The sequence below is a fragment of the Canis lupus genome, chromosome 21 (genome assembly GCF_003254725.2).
Source record: "Canis lupus dingo isolate Sandy chromosome 21, ASM325472v2, whole genome shotgun sequence".
NCBI lineage: Eukaryota > Metazoa > Chordata > Mammalia > Carnivora > Canidae > Canis > Canis lupus.
The window spans coordinates 20278211-20302893 of NC_064263.1; the positions used below are offsets into that span (position 1 = coordinate 20278211).

Genomic DNA, 24683 nt, shown 5'->3' on the forward strand with positions numbered 1-24683 from the left:
GAGAGGTTACCAAGTTGTCCCAGTCACACAAAGAGTAAGGGCAGAGCCAGGATTTGCATCTATGGCAGCCTGACTCGAGAATCCAGGCTGTTTCTACCCTGGCTTTTCTACCCTTTAACTGGGCTCCTCCCAAGTCAGGACCCACTGCCACTGGTACCCCTTATTTCCCCTGTCCCGTGGCAGCGGGTTCACAGGACATGTGCTTCATCAATCCTCAGCTTCTTGGGGCCAGAGAGTTTGTACCAAAGGGTCTGCATGCGGGGAGAGGGCTCCTTTATCTACAATTGAGCACAGATTTAAAGATGACAAATCTAGCAGAGATTTGGGCGGGTTTCTTGCTGCTTAAACAGAGCAGAGGACCAACTGTTGAAATGACAGGAGTATGAGTGTTATATGAAGGGTTATAAAAAAAATTGTAAGCCAGAAACCTCTGAACATCTGGTTTGAGTTTGAGTAGCTGCTAGTTCATGCCTTTATCTGAGCAGCTCTCATGTTCTGGGGATAATAGAAGCACAGTTTGTTTCATTCCTGGTTCATATTACACGCCAGCCTGATTTTTTTTTATTTTATTTTCATCTGTGTCATAAGCCAAAGAATCCATGCAAGAGTGCAAGGGATGGACTGTATGTTTTGGACAAGCAAGAGAAAGCCCAGTGCACTAAAGCAGAAAGACTAGGGTGGTATTTTTCACAACTACAGTTTGCTTTTTCTCAAGCTTATAAAAGCAAGCTCTTCCTTAGAAACCTTTCATTTGAAAAAAAAAAATTTAAAAAAAAAAAAAAAAAAGAAACCTTTCATTTGGGAAATTGTTCCCACTACCATTATCTCTTTTTAAATGATAGGAGAGGAAGGTGAAATCTGTTAAACTTCTTCGGGGTGCCGTGTACTACACTAAGCATAATTTATTGACATTAATTCCTTTTAATTCTCATAACCAACCTGTGCCATTTGTTGACAGTACTAGGTCCTAAAAATCCTGGAAACAAAAGGCAAAAAGATGCATAGCATGACAAAGAATATTGACTACTAGTCAAAATCCAGTGCTTTCTGGTTAAATATAAGACAAATTTCCTTTAAAACCACTAATAAAGAAGGGTATAGCCATTAGTGAGCATTGTTTTACAAGCTCTGGTTTCTAACATAAGGCAGAGAATAGGAACAAGAGGTTGAGACAAAGCTATCATTATTCGTGAAGGATATGTTTATATTCCTAGAGAACCCAGAAATATTCATTGAAAAAACTATTTTACTTAAGAATTCAGAACTTGCAACTTGGGCACCAGATAGCTTTTCAAAAGTCAATATATTTCCCATAGACTTGAAATAACCAGGTATGAAATATAATAAAAAACGTCCCAGTCAAAAAAATCAATAAAAATTAAAATATCACTTAATGAGAACTACATGTGACCTGTGTGACAAAAACTGTGAAATTTTATTGAGAGCCATAAAACAGGACATGAATAATTAGGAAATATAGCATGTCCCTAGATGAGAAGGTGAAACACTCCAAATATGTCAATTTATAGGTTTAATGGAATGCCAAACCCAATCCTAAAGGGAATATAGAAGATGTGATTGAATGGTTTAAGGCTTCATCTGGAATAATAAACCGATGAAAGTATGGAAGATATTTTTAAAAAAATAATGAAAGATGCTCATCTTTAAAGATACGAACCTATCATAAATCTAAAAGAGAATAGGAGTCGAATAGATTAACAAAGTAAAACTGTCTTAGAAGTATTACAAGCTATATGTAAAGCTTTTAATATTTGAAATAAAAGGAAGAATTGCAAATTAATGGAGAAGGAAAGGCTTCATCCATAAGTGTTGTTAGAATAACTTGGAAAGGCTGCAAAGTGGCATTCAGAGGGGACAGATGTGGCCGAGAGACACAGAGAAGGCTTTTTGAGCCTTTGGGGTTGGCCTCATATTTAAAAATTGGATGACTTCCCATAAAGCTGTAGGTTTATGACTTACCTTTAAAACTTAGGAGACTGAATTCCTGCAGGAACAAGTCCCTGCCCTCTCAAAAACTCTGTAATTCACCACAGTCTGCACTTCATCCTGTTTTCTCACACCTGACCAGCTTTGCTTCTTTGACTTACCTGTGCTGACCCCTGGAGGAATTTGAATTTTCACCTTCTGATTCAGACTTCACTTCACACCATAGGCCCAAATAAATTCCAGATGGACTAAAGAGGTAAACACTTTGAAAGCCAAACGAAAAGAGGGTAAAGCCCAATGTTCGCATATCCCTGGCCTGGAGAAGGATTCCTCAGCTTAAAAGATTCACTAAAGGACCCACAAAGAAAAAAGACTAGCAAACATGTATGTAAAATTGTAAAGCTTCCATATGTCTTATAAGTCTTGTCAAAATAAGAAGGAAAATAGTAGCCTGGGAAAATATTTGAGGTAAATATGAGAGACCAAGGAGGGATTAATATCTATATTATGTGAAAGTACATATGCTGTGAAGAAAATTATGATCTCATAGATCAATGGCTAAAATTCACATGGAGAAAAGTTTCCAAAACTATATAGTATGCTGTAAACATACATGAAATATGTTTAAGCTCGTTAGTAATCTAAGAAGTGCAAATTAAAATAATTGTTTTTTCCCCCTAATAAATACCACCACCCCCCAGGTTAATACCCAGTCCTGCACAAGCTGCAATGAAACATACCCATATATATGACCAGTTGCATTGTAAATCAGTGCAGCCCTTTGGGAAAGTAAGTTGGCATTTTATATTAAATCATAAAAATGTTCCTATTTTCAGCATCTGAGTGTCTTTCTTAAAGAAATAAGCAAAAGCTACTTGCTTATCTCAGCATTGCTTACAATTGTGAAATATTGGAAACAATCCAAGTTCTAATAATAAGAAAACATATAAGCAAATTATGGAATATTCACTTAATGAATATTACTCAGCCATTAAAAATTATCGCCATGAAGTGTATGAAACATAGGCAAATGCTTGTGATTTTCAGCCCCAGAAGGATACAGAAGTTATGTTTACAGCATGAACACATCTATTAGTAACAGTGTACTTTGTCTGCTCTGGTAGTCTGAGGCCGAACTGGAACTGGAACTCTAGGCTTCCACCTTGGAAACTGCTTTCCTCGCACCCTTCTTGCAAACCGAAGCGCTATTTACAGGGCGCCAGTCAGGGTTGCCTGTCAGGCTGGCCCTTGGAGTCTGGTGCTCTTCCAAACTGAGCCTAATGCAGGGTTTCAGAGCACTAATGATGGGGCTGTGGAAGGGACATGTCAGCCTCCTGACCTCCAAGACCTGGGGTTGTCTGCACCTTCCTCCTCTCCCTAGTTGGCACAAGTGGTAAAGTGAGCAAATCTAGAGGCCAAGAAAGGATCCGAGTTGAACCACACTCTGCTGGCAAATGCCAAGAGCGGCAGGTGCTATGGGCACACATGTGTTTTTTCAGCTCTCTGTGACACACCTAGATGCATATAAATATTTCCGTTGTTTTTTTGGTTTTGCTTTGTAAAGAATGCATTAAGTTAAAGCCGCTAACCATGAAGGCACACCGTGCTTTCCAAGTCAGCTTTGCTTGAGGGGGAAAGGCAAGACCCCAGGTGGTCCCTCCATCGTTAAAGCCTGGTGTTAAGAGAAAGCAGAGATGGCTTAGTGGGATTTTTTTTCCTTCAGAAAGAAAGCCTATCTTAAAGAATTGTGCGATTTGAAACCTGAGCCTGCCATTCTGTTTTCTGCATCCCCCATACCCAAAACGGACAAGAATTTTCCATGTAGCAGAGTTTACAATGACAGTAATAATCCCTTCTGTCAGATAGGACTTTTAGCTTACCGAGCACAATGACATGCAGGGTTTTCTTTGCATTTTTATTTAGATCTTTACAAGACAGTGAGGTAGGATGATTTTTGGATTATTGTCCCTATTTCGAAGAAGCAGCTGCTGGGGACCAGAAGTTAAGGTTCTTTTCTGAACCGCCCTTTTACTGGTCCAAGATCACACAGCAAGTATATGGGCAAGCCTGGGTTTCAATCCTGTTCTCCTGTTTGATTGACCCAGTTATTCATTTATTCTTACAAGCACACATTCACCTTTTCTGCACCTACTGTGTGCCATGCCCTCTGCATGGGCAGTGGTGACAACTGAGAACAAGTGTCTTGGGGACATGCAGTGGTGGATCTCTCAGACTATGGCAAGAGGGACATTCATCAGCACTAGTGACTGTGATGAGTTATGAAGGAAAGGGGTGGAGCCTGTAGGAGCACTGAACAAGGGAGCTGACCTAACTGGGGCAGGGGACAGGGAATGCAGGGCATCTCAGCTGAGACCTGAGAAATTGAACAGGGTGAGCAAGGTGAGTGGCAAGTGGGGAGAAGGTGAGAGGATTTAAGACAGATGCCCAAGGACCACTAGCATTTCATGCATAGAGGAGGATCCAGAGAAGGAACGTGAAGATGAGTGGCCTAGTGGCAGAAATGTTGGAAAAAGTGTTTTTTGGGGAGCATCTGAGTGGCTTAGTGGTTGAGCATCTGCCTTTGGCTCAGATCATGATTCCAGGGTCCTGGAATCAAGCCCTGCATCTGGCTCCCTTCTGAGGGAGCTTCTCCCTCTCTCTCTGCCCCTAACTCGTGCTTTCGCTTTCTCTCTTTCTCTCTCTCTCTTTCTCAAACAAATAAAATCTTTAAAAAGAAAGAAAGGACAGACTAGAAAATCATCTCAAATACTATTGACAGGAACTTGTGGTTGAAGGTTATATATCTCTCCCTCCGGGGGTCCTACCCTAATGAGAGCACTGAGTTAAAACAAGGAGCAAACCCACAAGGACAAAAAGAATAAGAGACAAAGCCATCAAGAGATGTCAGCAGACTTCTCGAAAACAGCAAGTGGGTTGAATTAACAGCATGGAGAAAGCTCAATACTGAGCCTCTGCTGATTAAGATGTCAGTGAGAGCAGAGCCCCCAGAAAACCCCAGAAACAGGGTACCAGATGTAACAGAGGGCGGGGGAGAGGGGGCACAGTTGACATGTGGATAGGTTCAAGTCTCTGTGAGAGGTAAGCAGCGACAATTAGACCCTCAGGTCTCCCTCTCACACAGACAATCAAATTATCCATCAAGTGTATGAGTAGAATAAAGATGATAACAGCCTTGCAAGCTCCAAAAATCATACCTCCCATTCACCTTTTCTCAGGAAGCTACTGGAAAACGTATTCCCTCAAAACCATGAAGTAGACCAGCAAGAGGGGTCCAGGAAGCAAGGGGTTCAATTAATGAGAGAGGTAAAGAGAAGTCCCAGAATGATGGATATATAGCAGGCCCAGAAAACAAACAGACCAGACCACAGCAGGGCAGAGGGCTCAGGAGGGAGATCCCCAGGCAAAAAGAAAAACTGTGAGCCAGACAGATTACCTGGTATGTTCGACACATGGTAAATTCTATTTCAGAAGGATTTTCATTTTGCTGGAAAGTATGGGTAGAGTTATTAATAAAAACATAGGAAATAGAAGCAAAAAAAAAATGATGGTTTTCTAGTAGATCACACCAGACGGGAGTAGCTAAGTGTAGTAGTAGGTAACACCAAGTATAGGCAAAACAGTAGCTGCATAAGCACATTATTTAGAAAGGAGTGCATTCTAGAAGAAATAGCCAAAAGAATTGAGACTAGTTGTCTAGGGTATGGCAGGCAGACATGCGTAGGGCAGAGGACTGCTATTTTCATCGTAGGCTCTATAGTATTGACTTTTTAAACTATGTACATGTATTACTTTGAATTAGAAAAAAAAATTAATGTTAGGTCAAGGAAGAAAGAGTTGAAAAGTGTCCACTGAAGGTAGTAATAGGAAGTTCAGCTCCCCCCACCCAGTTCTTTCCACATCTTCCCACTTAGCCTGGTCCATGGAGACCACTCATTGGAGAGTGAGTTCCACCTCTAGCATTCTATCCAAACCCGTGTGCATTTAGTTCACTCCAGTAAGAGAATCTGTTCTTTCTGTTTAGAGAGACCCAAGGTGAGGAGACCACGGTGATTGAAAGGTGTAGACAGCCCCTCAACCTGTCCATACAGTGTAATAATGGCTGGGAGAAGGAGTTTTGGAGTCTGTGAGAGCCTGGATTCAAGTTCCTGCACCTCCTCTGATTAGCTGAGTGGCCTTGGGCAAACGTAGCTGAGAAAACAAATCAGGCCGTGGCAGTGATAATTGGCCCAGACTTCCCTAATGAGGGAAAAAGGAGTTAGCGGGTGCAGGGCAGGCTCCCTGCCAAGTGCACGGGTAGATGGTAATATTATTGCTAGTGCAAGCTCTGCTATCCTATTTATTGCATCACAAGTTACACAGTTGTCCAAATTGAGGTTTGACCTTTTTATGCCCAACTCTGTTTACTCTGCTAAAAAAGCAAATCAATTAAAAACATATACGTTGGTTGTACTTTTTTTTTTTTTTTAAACCCCAGCATCAGAGCACAGTGCTGCTCCCTGCCACCAGCAGGCAGAGACACTGTCTCCACAGGTGCAGGGCTCACGACCAAGGGATCTTTTACTCCGGCCCCCAGAGAGACAGAAGGCCCAGCAGGGGGAGTCCGTTCCCCGGGAGGGTGCTCACGGTTCTCCCGCTTTCTGCTACATGCTTTGGAAGCCTCAAGACCCAGCAAACGCGGCACCAGCCCCCCTCAGCTGAAGTTTGACAATGAGCGGGGGCAGCTCCCACAGCTTCCTGCCCAGATGCGTGTGTGTGCCACGTGCATGCTCTGCCTTTGGGTACCGGTCCTACAGCGTGGCTGTGGCAATGGATCAGGCCCAGTCAGCAGAATAGGCCCCTCCTTGTTGTGGGCATAGCCCGGGTCCTCAGGGTGAGCAGTGGCCCAGGGAAGAAGCCCAGAGTTGGTCAGTGTGAAGGGGCTCATGGGAAATGTCCCCAGGGCTTCTGGGAGAGGCCTGACCCTCATAACCCATCTTTCACAGAAAGGGAGTAATGTTTATAGGATGTTTATCCAGGCATTGGGGGTCTGAGCCAAAAGGAAAAGGGAGCTCTTCCACTTGGGCACATTTGTGTGCCACACGGGGTCATGCAGGTGAAAGAAACATGCCGTCTCGGCTGGGTCTTCATGTGAGCCAGTGCTGTATGGAGATGCTGCTGGAGCATTCGTTGCCACTTTCCTATGCTGAGAGCCTGTCTTCCTCTTGTCCTGTTGTCATAAAGTGCACATACCCATGTGCACAGCACGTCTGAAGCCCTTGATGAGGGAAAAGTGAGCTGAAGTCAGCCAGGGGACAAGCCAGGAAATTCTAGCACACTGAGCAGGGTCCGTGGCCCTCTGGCCATAGTCACTCAGTTGCTAACATTATAACACCAACTGTGTGTCAGACACTTTGTAATCACTCCCATTTTATAGACAAGAAAACTTAGGCATAGAGAGGTGAAGGGACTTGCTCAAAGATCACACAGGAGGTGGCGGAGTGGGATGAGAATGCCCAGCGTCTCGCCCTAAGGTGTGTGCTCTTTCTCTTACATCACACAGCCTTCTGACTTGGCCTGTCTAAAATGGGTTTGCTTGGTTTGGTTTGGTTTGACTTGGTTTCGTTCCACCTACCACCGATGAGAGATTTACTGCAAGTTCCACAAAGTGCTTTACGCATTCTCAATTGACCCCCGATCTGCACAATGAGATAGGTCGGTAAGGACCCAGGATTGGGACCGTAGATGATTTGCCCAGGTTGCACAGCTAGTGAGAGTCAGAGCTGGAAGTCAGACCCAGGTCTGCCCGATAGCATGGCTCATGCTCCATCACAGGTCAGCAAGTTTCAACCAGTGAAGTCAGATTACGCAGGAATTATGTCAGGGTCCAGCCCTGAGGTGCCGAGGAGACTAGACTGAGCATAGGGAGGCAGAGCCACACCTGGATTGGTGCTCACACTGCAGCCCAGGAGACAAGGGGAAGGAACCGGGGTCCTAGGGAGAAGGCTGGCCAGCCGCAGGGGCTGCACACTAGTGCTCTGGGACCCCATGGGCTCTTCTCATCCGAGCATGCAGACAGCTGAGAGCAGGAGCTACAGTCTCCCTCTAAAACTCTCACTGGACAGAGACCAGGTAGTCCTAGCACATGAACCGGACAGCATGATGTTGGTCAGGGAACTAGGGAGACTGCCCCTCTAGGCCTGGCCCAGGCAGGGGCTAACATTTGATTATAACCTAGTATCATGGTGGCTTAGAGTCCTGCTGCTGCCAGAGAGTCAGAGGGGGGCAGAAGTTTCCATAAACTTTTCTCAACAGCAACTATTTCTCGATTGCTTGCAAGATACGTAGTTATTTGCTTTTGCCATTTGGGCGGTTTCTGCCTAGAGGCTGAGGCAGTGATCAGTCTAGATGGCTAGAACAGCTATAAAATATTTATCTCGAGCATATAATTGCATTACCATGATCTCTAATAGGATTTGGTGTCCAGCAGAAGTCCAGCTTGGCCTCTGGCCCGAAGACAGAGACCCACATTATTATGTTGAGTGTTACCTACTGGATAAATAAGAAAGAAATACTGTTCAAATCATTGTACAACTGACCGACACACATTATAGTTATTGTAAAGAAAAATCCACCAGAGTCTGAGAATTTATCCATCTTGTTACTCATTCTATTGTGTTATGTCCTGAAAGAAGTAATTCAGGTCCATAATTCACAGAAGCCATCCTGACAGCTCTTGCTAGAGAGAAGAGCTGGGAGTCTGCAGTGTTGTATTACTGCGGGTTCCCCAAACCCATGGTTAGTGCTGTTTGGGGGCAAGAGAGACCACTCGATGCAGGGTCTAGCTGAAGGTACCAGGCCTAGAGGAAGAGGAATGAAAATGAAGCTGCAGGTCTGGAAAAAAACTATAGAAATGAACTTTGGGAAAAAATATAAGTGAAAAGCAAATAAAAGGAAATCAGCAAGGAAGGAAACAGCCCAGACCCTACAAAAGGAACCCAGCCTTTGGATTTGAGGCTTCACACGCTTAAGGACACTAATTCAACCACCGGTTGCCCTTTGTCATTTGATATTTAACAAGTGTTGAGGGGGCAGCTCCTGCAGACAAGGCAGCATGCCAGTCCCTTGGGAGACATGGCCAAGATGAGGAATTGGAAATGGATTCCTTCCTCTCAAAGAATTTGCAGTCCACTAGGGGAAAAGAGCTATACTCATAAATAACTGGACTGCAAGGTAGAAAGCAGCAGGTGATAAGTGAAGGATAGAGGGAAATTACCATTAGGATTCAGGAGAGAGAGAGAGAGAAAGAGAGAGAGAGAGAGAAATTACCATTAGGATCCAGATGAGAGAGAGAGAGAGAGAGCTTTCTTGCTAGAAGGAACACAGGACGGCTTGAAGGATGGTCAGGCCCAGGACATGTGTATGGGGGCAGGAGGAGGGTTTCGCAGGTGCGGTCATCAGTGTTGGCACAAACAGGGACACTGGAAAGGGTGTATGGATTCTGGAAGGGGTGGGGAGCAATTTGGCAGCAGCACAAAGAGACCATGAGGAGGACCCTTGTGGCAAATAAGTTATTTTGGTAAGAGAAGTTGGAGCCTTAAACTCCTCTTTCGGGAATCTGTGCTTTTTCCTCTCTAACATGTCCTAAGGTGTACTTCTTGAGATTATTTTACATAATACATAGACAGCCTCTCTTTCAAAAATTATATCTTTGTTTTAGTATGCTAGAAAAAAAACATAATTAGGTATATCAAACTTATTTCAAATTTCTGTTTTGATTAAATTCAAGACAATAAATGAGCCAAAAATACTAACGGAATATTAAATGAAGAGTTTGTGCCTATGGCAACAGCATAAAGGTGGCACCCAAATAAATGACATCTAGAAACACTGCTCCAGGCCAGGGTCATAGATTCAGATGTCTTGGGGACCAAGCAGGTGACCACAGTGTCTGGGCCTCTCCTAAATGTGAAGAGATGGGTGCCATGCTGGATCTTCCAATTTTTCAGGAAAGGCCACCATTAAGATTTTTAATGAGCTCTCCTTTTTTAGAAATTCCGGCACCTAATTTAAAAATTTTAAACACTGTACAAACAAAAGTTTTCAGAGGCCTCCAGTTTGTGGCATCTACTCTGGATGCTGAGGAGCAGTGGCCTCAAGATACTCAGTTCCAGAGTGGCATCCCAGGCCTATAAGTATAGGGCAGAGGGAAAGGGACAAGGCTGGAGTTGGAAGTCCACTCAGAATGCAACACAGTGGTCCAGGCCAAAGGTCATACAGCCCAGACATTTCCATTTTCCAGGTGAAGTTCTGGTGCCATGGGCATCCTTAACCCGCAGGTCTCTAGATCATCTTTACATAGTTCTGGGCATTTTCAAACCAGACTGTGGTGACCTGGTTTTCTATGTCGCTTATAAGCAGTATTGAGCTTGGTGACAAGCCTGGATAAATGATTGGAGAATAATTAGCGGCATCCCCCACCCCACACCTCCTCAGAGCATGTTTCTGTTCCTCCATTGTCTGTCATCACAGAATAATTCAGCACAAAGTGATGTTCATTAAATGGAACTCTCTAGCCAGCAGCTGAGTGGAGCTTTTAAAAACCTGATTTCTTAAATAATTTGTTCTAAAGACAGACTTGACATGAAGTTGGCATGATGATCAGCAGGTCGCTGCGTGGGAGCAGCAAAGATGATTATTCTGAATCTGGCTCTGGCTCGACCCCCATCTTGCCCAGAACTGCTTTGCATTTCAAAAGGCTGCCTATTCTTTAAGAGCTATTCAAATACTACCTCTTGGAGGACCAGGCCCTCCTCTTTGGAAGTGGTCCACAAGTTATGGCATTCTTGCATAGTTTAGATCTCTCTATCCCCTCTGGCTTATTTTGATAGACCTGTGTGTAAAGTCTCAGCCTTCTCCAGACCACTGGAGTGGTATCCAGGATACCTAAGGGCATCAACATTAACCTAGGACCCTACCCCAGGCCTATGAAATGAGAAACTCTAGAGGCAGAGCCTAGCAGTCCATGTTTTAACAAGCCCTTCAGCTGACAGAGGCTAAAATGTTATCAGAGACTATACTAGGGACAGGAGTAAAGCAACATTTTCTGAACACCTTCTGTGAGCCAGGTTCCTGTCTACACACACACACACACACACACCCACACACACACACATGCACATATATACGTATACACAGACTCAGACATATGTAGTGGTTTTATTTAATCTTTGCAACAATTGTGTAAGGCAAGTGGTTTTCTCATTTCACAGATGAGTAAACGGAGACTTCAGACACCACATTCCCTGGGTGCATTTTAGTTCAAATGCTAGAGAGTGGGTCTCTGATTGATTGGCCCACATCCTCTGTGCACCAGGCCACATCATAGAGTGCCAGTCAGCCTGTGTACTGAGCCTGTTTGGGTCAGGTTCTTACCCCAGGCCAATCAGCTGTGGCCAGTGAAGAGGTGGTGTCGTCTGGACCACTTGCCCTGGCTGCTTAGACCTGTGGGCTGAGCATTACCCGGGGAAGGAGCTGTCAGTGGAGGATGGATAGATCACTAAGGAAGGGAAAGTGTTTCCAAACACATGAACATGTACTTCTCCTTTGAAGGCACTTCTCTTCTTGAAGAGCACAGCACTTGTCAGCCTCATCACCCACCATGTCATGTCTCAGTGGCCTCTCTGGCATGTGTTCACGGGACATGGTAGGGGATGCACATGCAGCTTCTCCGGGCAAGGCAGCAGAACCAGAGCCTGCAGTGGGGCTTCTAGCACCTGTGAGAGCTGCTGCTCATAGCTCCTGGAACAAAAGGAGGGCTCTTCACAGGAGAACAGTGAGCCGCCTGCCCCTCCCCTTGTCCTGAGGACTCTGCCCCCAGCGCCTCTCACAAGATGATGATAACAGGTGCTAGTGATCTGAGACCACAGAAGGGAGGTGTGAGAAGTTAAAGTTAGCCCTTAGTTGAGCACACTTCCTTTTCCCCTCTCAAACCCTAAACATGATGATTTTTTCTGCTTTTTCATCTGTTTGTATAGTATTCTAACTGACAATTTGGGTTGATTCATCAGATCATGGGATGCTAGATCTAAACAATCAACCAAGCCATCCACTTCACTAGAACACTTCCTGAGCCAGGGTGGATGCTCAGTAAATGTTCACTCAGTGAATCTAATTTGTAAATGAAAAGAAAGACCCTAAGAGAGGAAGGGATCTGGCCAATGTCCTGTAACGGGCTGGTGGCAAGAGTAGAACTAAAACCCAAGTTGCTTGATACAGTCCAGACATGTTCCCTCACACATGACTCATAGAAGATAAGATTTCAGGTTTACAAGCTTCTCATTAATGCCCCTGCAGTATCTCGGCCAGTCATCAATTTGAATGCAGCCAGTGACTAAAAATGTATGATTTTCCAGGTCACCCAGTCCATTCATTTTGTCATTTAGCCAACAGACTTTCGCTTAAGACCTGCTATGTGCCAAAAAGGGCACTGTTTACTAAAGAATCAGAAATGAATGACACATTTCCTGCCCTCAAGAAGTTTATAGTATATGGACAGATCCATACACATCAAGAGAATACAATCCAACAAAGTAAATAGTATCCTGCTCTGACTCTTAAAAATTCTTTCTTCTTTTGAATTAAGTCAGTTTCCCAAGGACAGCGGTCCTTACTTATTAGATCTAATCAACTTAATTTAGGACCACAAAAGTCCACTCCTTATCTTACATAATAGCTCTTCAGATATTTTTAGACAGAGGTCAGTACCCCCGAGTAAGCTAAATTCTTGATTCCTTCAGGATTTTTTTTTTTTTTGAGAGAGAGTCGGAGGGGGAGGGAATGCAGTGTGGGAAGGGGCAGAGGAAGAAGGAGAGAGAGATTCTGAAGCAGTCTCCATGCCTAGCACCTAGCACAGAACCTGACATGGGGCTCGATCCCACAGCTTTTGAGATTACGACCTGAGCCAAAATCAAAAGTCAGATACTTAACTGACGGAGCCACCCAGGAACTCTTTTTTCAAAATGTGTGTTCACATCCTCTTATCCTTCTCTTCTTACTGTCCAGTGAACATGCTCAAGTTCCTCTGATTCATTTCTTAAATGTGGCTCCTGGATGTGAAGTACTGAACTCCAAATAGGGTCTGAGAGGACAATACAGAGTTACACTTCTTATCAGTCTCTTTATTTTAGACATTGTACATCGAAAACTACAGGGCAAGGAAACGGTAGCTTTGTTGGCCACCAGGCATTCTCTGGAGTCCAACTTCTGTGCCATGCATCACACCCTCTTTCCTTCATTCCCACCTCCCTCCACCTTGTAGTCCTGCTCAGTTTCTCACACAATAACTATTACTGAGCACTTGCTTTGTGTGTAGCATACACCAGACTTTTTGGAGAATCAGACTTAATGCTTGTCTTCAAAGAGCTCCTAGTCTCATTGGTGAAATTCTGTTTGCCCCCAAATAAATAATTAATAACCCAAATGTAATACAATCAAGGGAATAATCATTTTTCCTAGATCCCCTCAGAGCTTCTCCTAATAGTGGTTGGCAAACTTCTGGGTATGATTGAAAACAGATCTCCCAGTTCAAATACCAATGCAGAACTGGCTTTAAGCCCAGGCTGTCAGGGGCTCTGTCAAATTTTTGTCATTGCATTGACCTAGACTGTTACATACTGGAGGCCTTTGAATCCCATCATCTGCACAGAGAGCTGGGGTACCTACAGGGACTGGTATCTCACAGGCCATGGAAGAGCTTTCCAGGACCTGGCACCCTCCCAGTGCCAATCTAAAGTGCAGAGAGAGAAAAGTTCTTTCAGATGTTGGCATAAATCCACCTGTGTTTGGACTTCTGGGAGACAACAGGTTTAATTTGTTTTGATAGTGCTCTTTCCCAGGAGGAAATGTACTCAAACACCCTGCCTTCTTCACATTCAGCATACTGCTTGTTTGCTTTCCTGTTTTACCATGCGGAGTTTCTGTGTGCTTTACATGTATTTATGTGTGTGTGTTTACCCCCAAAAGCCCACATGGCCTTATTTGGATTCATTAGACCAAGTTAGTATGTTGCCTTGGTTCCCAAATGAAAGGCATATATGACCCTTCCTTAAAACCAAGATTCCAACTCTGCCAAGATCTGAGCAAACCTCTTTATATGTGCAGTGTTACACTCTTAGCTCTTCAAAATGACTCTCTTAGGTGGGTGCTATTATTAACCCCATTTCACAGACAGGGAAACCAATATTTAGATGACTTGTCATGAGGCACATAGCTGGCGGGAGGCATCCTGGCTCCAGAGCCCATACTCTGGTTCAGGCTATATGCCACAAACTTTGGCTTCTTGACTTGAGAAAGAACTTGGTTCACCTAGCAGATTCGCCCTTTTAGCTGTGTGACCTTGAGAAAGTGACTTCAGCTTGCAATCTCCAGCTGACAACTGTAAATGTGTGAAATGAAGGCAAAGGTGCCTACTTCTCATAATTGTTGTGAAGAATAAATAAAACTATATGGTATACCTTTCATGTTTCCATTTGAGGGAAGGAGAAGGTGTCTATTAGAGTCTTCTCTCAACCTTGAGCTGCTGGAGAATTAAATCCCAGCTATGGCATCTAGTTTGTCTTCCTCTCTTTTCCTCATTGCCAATAACAAACCCAATCCCCTCTCAGGTTCAAAGAAGATGTAACAGATGTACCCTAAAGTATGCATTTCACTAGCTGCCTTCAAGGTAATATACATCCAGTCGTGTGATTGGCAGTCCCTGAGCCCAAGTTCCTTCCTCTTGCATGAAGCATTACCATCCATCCTACAGAGAAGCCAAAAGGAAGCGCCAGAGAGTGGGTCTCTGCTGCGCAGTAGGTAGACCTTGGTTCCTCAATCGCTGCTCCTCTGCTGCTCTGAAAGAGTTACTGACATCCACATTTACAACTTAAAGAGCGACAAGGGAAGCAGTGAAGAGTTGCCTCTATTGGCTGGGATGCATCACGAGGGAGCTAGAGGAGGCGCTGGGAGATAGGGATCTATGCTGGGTGAGTGGAGAAGAGAGATGGAAAATGACTAGTGAGCTCTGGCCTCACTCACAGCTGATTCCTTCTGTCCTTGGTGCTAGAATCCATCTGCAGGCTTCCATGACCATGGAGGTGTACCTGCCCAGACCAGGGCATGAAGCAGGTGCACTCACACCATGGTCAGCCAGTAAAGGAGAAGAGCCTCCTTTCCTCTTCTAGTGTGAGCGCCCCTGTGAAACAGTAGTACTCTCCTCCGGGCAGGATTTCCTCTGTGATCTCTCCTGGTTTCCTACAAAGTGAGGCTTTGGGATTTCAAAAAAGGAAAGCAAAACATAAAAGGAAGGAAGGATGTATTTATCAATTGTGATCCTTTCTCACCTTGACACAGTGATGCTGGTGATGGGTGTCTGGGAAAGGGTAGCGAGCAGACACAATAAGGCACTGTAACGGGTTCACCGAGGCATCGGTGATTTCCTCGTCTCCTCTAGGAAGGAGCATTGTCTTCTCCTTCTGCAGATACCCCTTTGTATGTCGAACGATATTTTGTACCACATCCAGAGAACACGCCCACTCCCAACACATATCCAGAGAATGAGCTAAGGAAACATTTAAGCTCTGCATTCCAATATTGACGGAAGAAAAAACAAGTTCCTGAAAATTAAATCTCCTAGCAGGACCCACTGTTGTGATAGAAGAACAAAAGCTAGGGCAAGAGCCCCACCCCCACCCCCGCCACTCATTCACCAACATACCATACACCCGATTATGAAAATCAGTAATTCATAGGCAGCTGAAACCGCTCAGATCTGAGCGGTCTAAAGATACACCTTCTGCTAAATGAAGGCAGCTGCAGTCTGAAAGACAGCAGAGCAGGAAGGAACGATAGGGGGAAGAAATTCACCAAACACTAATTGGAAACATACCATTTAGGCAATAAAGTTCACACTTCTCCCAAGCCACTGAGTGTCACTTCTGCACTAGCATTTAGTATAGAGATACCTGGTTAGTCGGAGACTCATTATCCATGCAGTCCCAAGTGGACCCCAAGTACTTGAAAGCCTTCCAAAGGGAAGAAAAACTATAGACATAAACATTTCATCCAGAAGAAATATTCTCTAAATGTCTTCCTTCTACTTCCTTGTTGCTATCATAAAATTATTTCATGTCTCCTAAACCAACAGCCTTCTCTGACACCAACAGCCTGGGGCAAGTTTTGAAGCAAACAGGCTTCTAGTCTGTCACATTTAGGGAACAATACTACACCCAGTCACAGAAAATGTATTTTCCTCACTGTTTCACTGGTGAAGGCTTTTTTGGCAGATGATTAACAGGTTTGTATCTTGCATACATCATAAATCAAAATCTAGACAGTGTGTAACACTTATCTGCAATTGATCCATTGATCCTGTTAAAAATGCAACTGGTAACTATGGTAATTTATTAAGAGACATATTTTATACCCTTGGGTTGGATAGGACTGAACCAGAGAGTTTTAGATCTGGGTGAAATCTCTGAGATCATCTCGTTGAATGCTCTTGGTGATAGCAGCAATGTAGACTACATGTAGACTTTCATAGAATGAGGAGGGACAAAGTCCTGGGATTAATTTAGCCTGTTTAAGAAGTCAGGAAGGCTTGTCAGAGGAGGTGACATTTGAGCTGGATTTGAAAGGACCAGAAGTTGCCATGCAGGGAACCAAAGGAGGAGCAAGTGCAAAAATGAGGAAACAGGTGCAGGAAGATCAGTTGAGAAGGCCAAGGTCCCACAGCCATGCAGTAGCAGAACAGGACCTGGCAGCCAGGCCTCCTGCCTCGGCCCTCTACCCCTTCTGCAGTGCTGCAGGTGGACCCCACCCTCCCCAACTGGACCAACAGCCAGTAGCTTAAAGTGAAAATAATCTTGCCTTAAACTTCACTCAAGGTTCTTAAAAAAAAAAGTAGATTCCACTCCCAGTGTGGAGCCCAATGCAGGGCTTGAACTCATGACCCCAAGATCAAGACCTGAACTGAGATTAAGCGTCAGATGCTTAACCAACTGAACCACCCAAGGGCCCCCCAGAATTCTTATTTTAAAAATCATATTCAGAATGAAACCTCTGAAGGCATTCTCTATAAAGACACTTATGACTTAAAGGCAGTAGGAACGTGGATTCTTCAGGCAAAGCCGCTGAGAGCAGAGGCGCTCAGAGCGCTGGCTGGTGAGCCCTGCTCTGCCGAGACCCTGACTGCTTAGCGCTGTGTTGAGAGCACCTGCTGGCTTGGACCCTCTTGTCTTAACTCTATATTAACGGAAAGTGCAGTTCTTGTTAGCAGAGGGACAACATGGAGTGAGTAGAATCTCCCACCCTTTCACAAAAGGAACCACACAAGAGTTTGAACTCTTGAACTCTTTTTAAGTAGTTTCCAAGTTAATAATGGCAGACGGTGGGGAAAGGACTCTAGGGAAATGCACGACGCTGTGAATTCCTCACTACCCCTCTGTCGTTTCCCTTATCGATCCATACCCAAGCCATTCCTCAAGCCCACCTTCTCTGAGAAGCCTTTTCTCTACTGGTTTTGTCCCATATCAGCTGCCAATGCATCAGCCATAAGTGCTCTGTTGCTTTTAAGGCTCAGTGCCCTTCCTTGTCTGGACACCTTTTTAGTACAACTGCTCAATTAATTGTAGACTCAAAAAACTTTAGAACATCTCTGCCATTACCTTCATTTCACATCTGAAGGAGGTAAGGCTCAGAGAGGGGCAGGAAGTTGCTTGAGGCAACCCCCCCTCAGCATGATACTAGATGAAGGGGCCCCAGAACCAGATCTCTTGACCTCCAGGCAAAGCTTCTTCCACGCCCTGTGCTGCTACCTGGGTGACAGCTATCATCTCATTCTCCCAGTGAGTCTGCACATTTCCTGTGGGCAAGACTCATGTCGTAGATGGTAATATCTCATTTAGCAGAGACCTTAGTCTTGGTTTCATGACTTGTGGTTGGGAGCTAAGACAGCAGGTTGAATCCTTAACTGTCCCACCTTACTCACCCTGCCTCTGCTTTCAATTCTGACTCTGCTAACTCACTCCGAGACCTTGGGTGAGTCACTGCCCTTCCTCTGGGTCTCTATTTCCCTCACTATTAAGTGAGAAAGCATTAGGCTAGCCTCCTGGATCCCTTTCAGCCTTGAGAGCCTAAGAATTTTCTGCCTTACACCTGGGTCCTTTGCTGTCTTCAGGACTGGCCTCACTGTGCATAGATCTAGCACCGTGTTCCTTCTCCAGGCTTCTGCCGTGGAATGAGCTCCTTCAGGGCCCAGATAGTAGAGTATCACCGAAGAAGATCAGTCCTGGGGTCCTGGGTCCTGGGGTCCTGGGTTCAAATCCTGCCTCCAGGACTCATGTCTTAGTGGTTCTCAGCAGGCTACTTCATCCTTCTCTGAACCTCCTCTTTTTTTCTTTTCCTTTTTAAAACAGGAATAACAATGCACACTTGCAGATCTTTGTTGACAGTGAAGTGAGATAAACTTTGTGGAAGCACATGATACAAAGAAAGAATTCAGTATATAGTGGCTTCTTTCCTTTATTCCACATCCAGCATTATTGAGAAACAGGCTGTTCCAAACAAAGTTTCTAGATAACAGGTTTACTACCTGAAGCTACAAAACATTGACTTTTGTTTTTTATTTTTTGTTTTATTGTTGTTTTGTTTGGTTGGTTTTTTGTTTTGTTTTGGCTAAAGTCTTTCTTAAATGAACTCTGCATTTCCTTGTGGGGTCACACAGAATATACCAAAAGTAACAGGAAGAGTCTCAGAAAATCACATCCCTGCAAAAGATGGGCATGACTGCCTATTCCGGGGGTGCAGGGACGCAAAGGGAATGTGAAAGAAAACTCCTGTGCCATTTGAAAGAGCTTGGATTTTTTCATCTCAGTAAATGGGGAGCCATCGAAGCAGGAGAATGACAAGATGGGATCTGTTTCCAAAGACATCACTCAGACTCATTGCTGGGCGATGACCAAATCAGGGTGGAGAGAATGAGAGGAGGCAGGAGGCCAACCTCCAGGCCGCTGGGTTAGCCCTGGTGGGCTATGGTGGGCAAAAAAACGGAGATGGGAGAAGAGAGGTCTGCAAATGGCCAGTAGCTTTATGAGAAAAAACAAGTTAATGGAATATCAGCCCATTATGAGAAAAACGTAAAGTGCAGAAGAGTGCAAAGAAGACCGTAAGACTCGCCTGATAACCCAGCCTCCACAGATAAGCACTGTTAACAGCTTATATGGTTTCCCCCAGTGTTTTTAGCTGAAGAATTTCTAATGCATTTGTAGATACAAATTTGATATATAAAAACTTGGTTCAGGCAGACATTTTCCAGAACACATCTCTTAGTGTCAACAGAGATGCAGGAAGAGTAAAAATAACATAATTTTTAACTCTATTGGTTCCTTTCAGTGACTAGGCCAGAAGAGCTGGAATGTGCGGGCCCTGGCTAATCTGAAGTTGGATTCCTGGGCCTTCTGGCGGGTAAAGATTTCTTTTCAACTCTCCTCCTCTCTCTCCTCCCCCAGAGTCAGTGGATAACTGTCCCAGCAACTGCTATGGCAACGGGGACTGCATCTCTGGGACCTGCCACTGCTTCCTGGGCTTCCTGGGCCCCGACTGTGGCAGAGGTAAGACCTGTGCCTATGTATGTGCGATCCCCACTCCCCCTGCCCCATGCATCACTCATGTCCCAGCTCTCTACTCAGAGAGCGCCAGACCTCTCAGGCTACCTCCTGCCTCCCATGAGAAGGGACCCCAGAGCCATTCTTCAGAAGCCCCAAGAGGTGGGGGAGTGTCTGCCAGTGGAGCCATGGCTGTGTCAGCCCCATTGTCCACAAGGGCATGACCCAGGAGGTCAGGAGGTTACAGGGACAGCCACGGTGAACCTCGTGTCTGTTGTAGGAGCAGGGGAAGTGGCAGTAGCAGTTCTTTTAAAAAGTTGGCTTCCCTTTTGAGGAGTGCTTAGCCTTTGCCAAGTGCTTGTGGTGGTTTTTTTATTGAGGGGGAGGTGGTATTGTTTTGTTTTAAGATTTTATTTATTTGTTTATTTATTTGAGAGAAACAGTGAGTCAATGAGAGAGCACAAGCAGGAGGAGTGGCAGAGGGAGAAAGAGAAGCAGGCTCCTCAATGAGCAGGGAGCCCAATATGAGGCTCCCTCCCAGAACCCCGGGATCACAACCTGAGCCAAAGACAGACGCTTAACCAACTTAGCCACCCAGGCACCCCTCTTCTTGTTTTGTTTCCTTTTTTTTAAGATTTTATTTATTCATTCATGAGAGACACAGAGAGGCAGAGACACAGGCAGAGGGAGAAGCAGGCTCCATACAGGGTGCCTGACGTGGGACTCTATCCTGGGTCTCCAGGATCACACCCTGGGCTGAAGGCGGTGCTAAACCACTGAGGCACCCAGGCTGCCCCCTCTTTTTGTTTTTTGATCATTGAAGTATAATTGACTTCAATGGGGTACGGTGAGCAAAATGAGCCAAGGGGCTTCGCCATTCACTTCACAGGTGTGGTCTCTCTGGCCTTGGAGCAAGGCCTGCATTACACTCCACTATTGCCATGATCTTTGCTGAGACCACCAAGGGGTGGGGTTTGAGAGGGCAGGCTGCTTTGCTCCACACAGGACCCTAATGTTGCCTCATATTTGGGCACAGACAGCACAAATGATAGCCTCTCCTGAGATGGCTTAAAGGCTACCCTTGCGGTACCCTGTGCATTCGGCCTTCATTTCTGTCCTTGGAGGAGTTAACAGGACAAAGGCCAAGGGAGCTCTGTAGTCCTGAGGCTCTGGCACTCCACTTGGGAAACTGAAATGGCCCCTCCCTTTGGTCTTCCCACCTCTTCACTCATTCAGCAAGTGTTTGCTTAGTGCCCTTAAGGACTCATTCCTGCGCTAGGGGCTAGGATTAGAGCACTGAGCGAGGCCCAGGCCCAGTCTGGTGGCAAGACCAACAAGTACGTAGATGATGACTAAGCAGTCATTAGCAAGTGGAACACGCCGCAGCAAGGTTGAATTCAGGCAGCTCTCATCAGAGTAGAAGAGAGAGGCTCTCTTAGCTCGGACGTGATGAGGACTAGGAAAAGCTCCCTGGATGGGGTGACACTGGAATCCAGACCCGACACTTGAATTACTGTTCATCAGTGGAAGGCGGGGATGGTTTTTCAGAGTGCCGAGCAAACGCCATGATCTGATACTGTTTGGGGGATTCTGCTTGTTTTTCCTATTGTGGAAAAGAGTCAGTGTGAGACAGCAGAGCTGCAGCCCTAGGGAGCCACAGTGATTACCTGCTGAGTGCCTTCAAAAGGAAAGAAGTCAGGTGGGGGCCCAGGGAAGATGGTGCAGAGAAAAGAGATAAGTCATTCCTTCTCACAAGAATTACTGTCTCATCCCATACACACTTAAACTTGAGAGTCGTGTGTAAAACAGCCTTACTGTATCTCGGTAAGGCTGGTAGCTACTTGTGGCACAATGCAATATAATTTATTTTTATATAGTGTCCTTCATGCAGATGATCACAAAACACTTTATGCTACGGCACAGAATGGAAAGTTAATACTTTAAAGAGCCAGGTTGGGCTCAGCTATTCTCTTAAGAGGGCAGTAGTGCATGGAGCTCGAGTGGAACCTGAAATGTAAGAAAAAGCCGAGATTCGCTGGGTTAGAGAGACAGTAGGTGGTGCTGCAGATGGGGTACAGTGAGCAAAATGGAATGCCGTTAGGAGAGTGCTGGAGGAGAGATGGGGGCAGACAAAAGGCCCACCTGTCGTCTTTTCCAATAAGACCAAGGAACAGATGGAAGCTTCCTGCATAAGGGTCCTGGCCCCCGCCATGCTGCACCTGTTAGTATGAGGGGAACAGAGGAAAGCAGACTTTAGTGGGCACTAGATCCACCAGGCCCTGCACTGCACACCCTAGCCTACAATTCCAGATGTGCTTAAACTGGAATGAAGGGACGCCTCGGTGGCTCAGTGGTTGAGCATCTGCCTTTGGCTCAGGTAGTGATCCTGGGGTCCTGGGATCGAGTCCTGCATCAGGCTTTCCGCAGGGAGCCTGCTTCTCCCTCTGCCTGTGTGTCTGCCTCCCTCTGTATGTATCTGTCATGAATAAATAAATAAAATCTTTAAAAAAATAAACTGAAATGAAGTACAGCAAGAGACGCAGATGGATGGATACACATGGGTATTGTGGCAAAGCACTTGAGGCTCTTGGTCTAGCCTGTAGGCCAAAGGGAGAAAGAGACAAAGGCAAGTGGGATGTGCTGGGCATTCATTTATGCCAGACTTCTCCATGCTCCATCTCCGCAGCCTCCTGCCCCGTGCTCTGTAGTGGAAATGGCCAGTACATGAAGGGCCGATGCCTGTGCCACAGCGGATGGAAGGGCGCCGAGTGTGATGTGCCCACCAGCCAGTGCATCGATGTGGCCTGCAGCAACCATGGCACCTGCATCATGGGCACGTGCATCTGCAACCCCGGCTACAAGGGCGAGAGCTGTGAGGAAGGTAGGACGCTGGCAGGCAGCTCCAGCAGCCGGCTCTGGGACGGGCCTGCTCTCAGCTGCCAGGAGCACCTCCAGGAAGCCAGTGGAAGCTCCACCCGGAGCCAGCCACCCAGCAGCAGCAATCATTAACAGAAGAGGCCAGGCAAATTGGGAGTCCTAGTTGGTGAAGGGAAGAGAAGCATCATACAGGGAGTACTTACTGTCTACAGAGTCTCTGTCCTAGAAGCCTTAGATCATTTCACCTCAAACCCAGTAGGGTGAGGTAATTATCTCGGTTTTATTTTAGGGGAACTTGGACTCAGAGAGTCAGATGACCTGCCCAGGGTCATACAGCTTGAGGCAGCAGAGCTGGGGCTGAGCCCACTGTTTCTGGTCCCACAGCCCAGGATCTTTCTCTTGTCTCTTGGTTCATATGCTCTCCATGTCTCAAGTATGAGTCTGTTACAGACCCTCACACTCTGCCTTCTGTTAGCACAGGGTGTGTATGTGTGTGAATGTGTATGTATAGCCCATAGGTGCTTGTGAGTGTGTCTCTCTCCTTCATAAAGTAAACTATGTCTGTGTAGTGGAGGCTAGAAAGTGAGCTGCCACTTTAGCAGCGTGCCAGTTCTTTCCTAGGCAATCTAACCTGGTGAGGTAAGTGAGCATTTCTGTGGCCTGAGGATAGGCAGTGGTGGGCCTGTGATCATGGAGCTGACCAGTGGTGGGTCCATGGTCATGGAGCTCAACAGTGACACAGCCAGGGTCATAGAGCTGACCAGTGGTGGCCCATGGTCATAGAGCTGACCAGTGACATAGCCAGGGTTATGGAGCTGCCCGTAGCAGGACCACAGTCATGGAGCTGACCAGTGGCGGGCCCATGTACATGGAGCTGACCATGGCAGGGCCATGAGCATGTAGGTGACTAGTGGCAGGGCCAAAGTCATGGAGCTGATCAGTGGCAGGCCCATGGACATGGAGCTAACCAGTGGTGGGCCTATGGTCATGGAGCTGACCAGTGGCAGGGCCAGGGTAATAGAGCTGACCAGTGGCATGCCTATGGACATGGAGCTGACCAGTGACACAGCCAGGGGCACGGACCTCACCAGTGTCAGGCCTGTGGTCATGGAGTTAGCCAATGACACAGCCAGGGTAATGGAGCTGGCCAGTGGTAAGGCCAGGGTCATGGAGCTAACCAGCGGCACGCTGGTGGTCATGGAGCTAGCTAACAGCAGGAATGGGACCCAACCCAAGTCTTCTTACCTCAGAACCCTTTCTTGCCTGCATGGGATTTGTAGATGAATGAGGTCTTGTTCACAAGCAATATCGAGTGGCTTTTAAGAGTGCATTCTCTGGGTCAGATGTAGGTTTGAGTCCTTGTTGTACCACTAATAGCCTCACTTCCCTCATCAATAAAATGGGAATTCCTTCCTCCGAGGACCATCATAAGGATTGAATTAAATGACCCATGTAAAGCGCTTAGCTCAGTGTCTGACACATAATAAATGCCCCATAAATGTTAGGTCTTATATTATTAGTATTATTCTGGGGACAATTGAAGCGCATTTCCTGTTTCACTCCACTCATTTTATCCAATGTCTTTGGAAACGGGTGGATATGGCTGTTGAAACTGGAAAACAATGCTAATAGGCTTCCCTCCCACTCCCTACCATCTAGGGCATGGGAGTCTTTGCAGTGGATGGAAGAGGCTCCAAGGAGAGCTAGCCTTCTAACCCATTTGGGATTTAACACTTAGGCCCCTCTCAAGGTATCATTTCTCTAAAAAAAATGAAAGAAAAAGGAGAGGCAATATAACGGGCCCACTTTAAAAGAGTGGGGAACAGGAAGGGATTAGCCTCTGAGAAGCAGCGCCTCTCCGAGACAGGCTGCCAGTAAACCCCAAGTGCGCCTGGAGGTCCTGATTCAGACCTATTAACTTCAAGGGGGATTACTTTGGGCTGAGAGAAGAGGAGCGCCAGCCTCCAGAAGAAAGGAACTCGGCTTTGTGACCTTCACATCTGTGCTCCCTTTCATTTTAGTCAGTTGAGGCGAAGACTCTGAGAAGAGAAAGACAAAAAGAAGATTCTTCTGGAAACAATGGGGCCATGCCACCCCAAACCCTACTGTGTCATGTGGGCAGGGAAGGGTACCTTGTCCCTTCTGCACAGCGCCCCAGCAGGCAGGGTTACTTACAAAGGGGGGGGGGGGTGTTTAGCGCACTGATTTACGTTATCTGTT

The 24683-nt window shown here is 45.9% G+C and overlaps 1 protein-coding gene across 3 annotated transcripts in view; it reads left to right on the forward strand.

Moving 5' to 3' along the window:
- The window catches only part of TENM4 (teneurin transmembrane protein 4), a 2722049-nt gene that overhangs the window by 2550302 nt on the left and 147064 nt on the right, over positions 1-24683 (forward strand). For all 3 annotated transcript variants that reach the window (XM_049099077.1, XM_049099079.1, XM_049099078.1), the window contains 2 exons: positions 19491-19592; positions 22273-22467. In XM_049099077.1, the coding sequence (XP_048955034.1) occupies positions 19491-19592; positions 22273-22467 (297 nt within the window). The remainder of the gene's footprint in view (positions 1-19490; positions 19593-22272; positions 22468-24683) is intronic.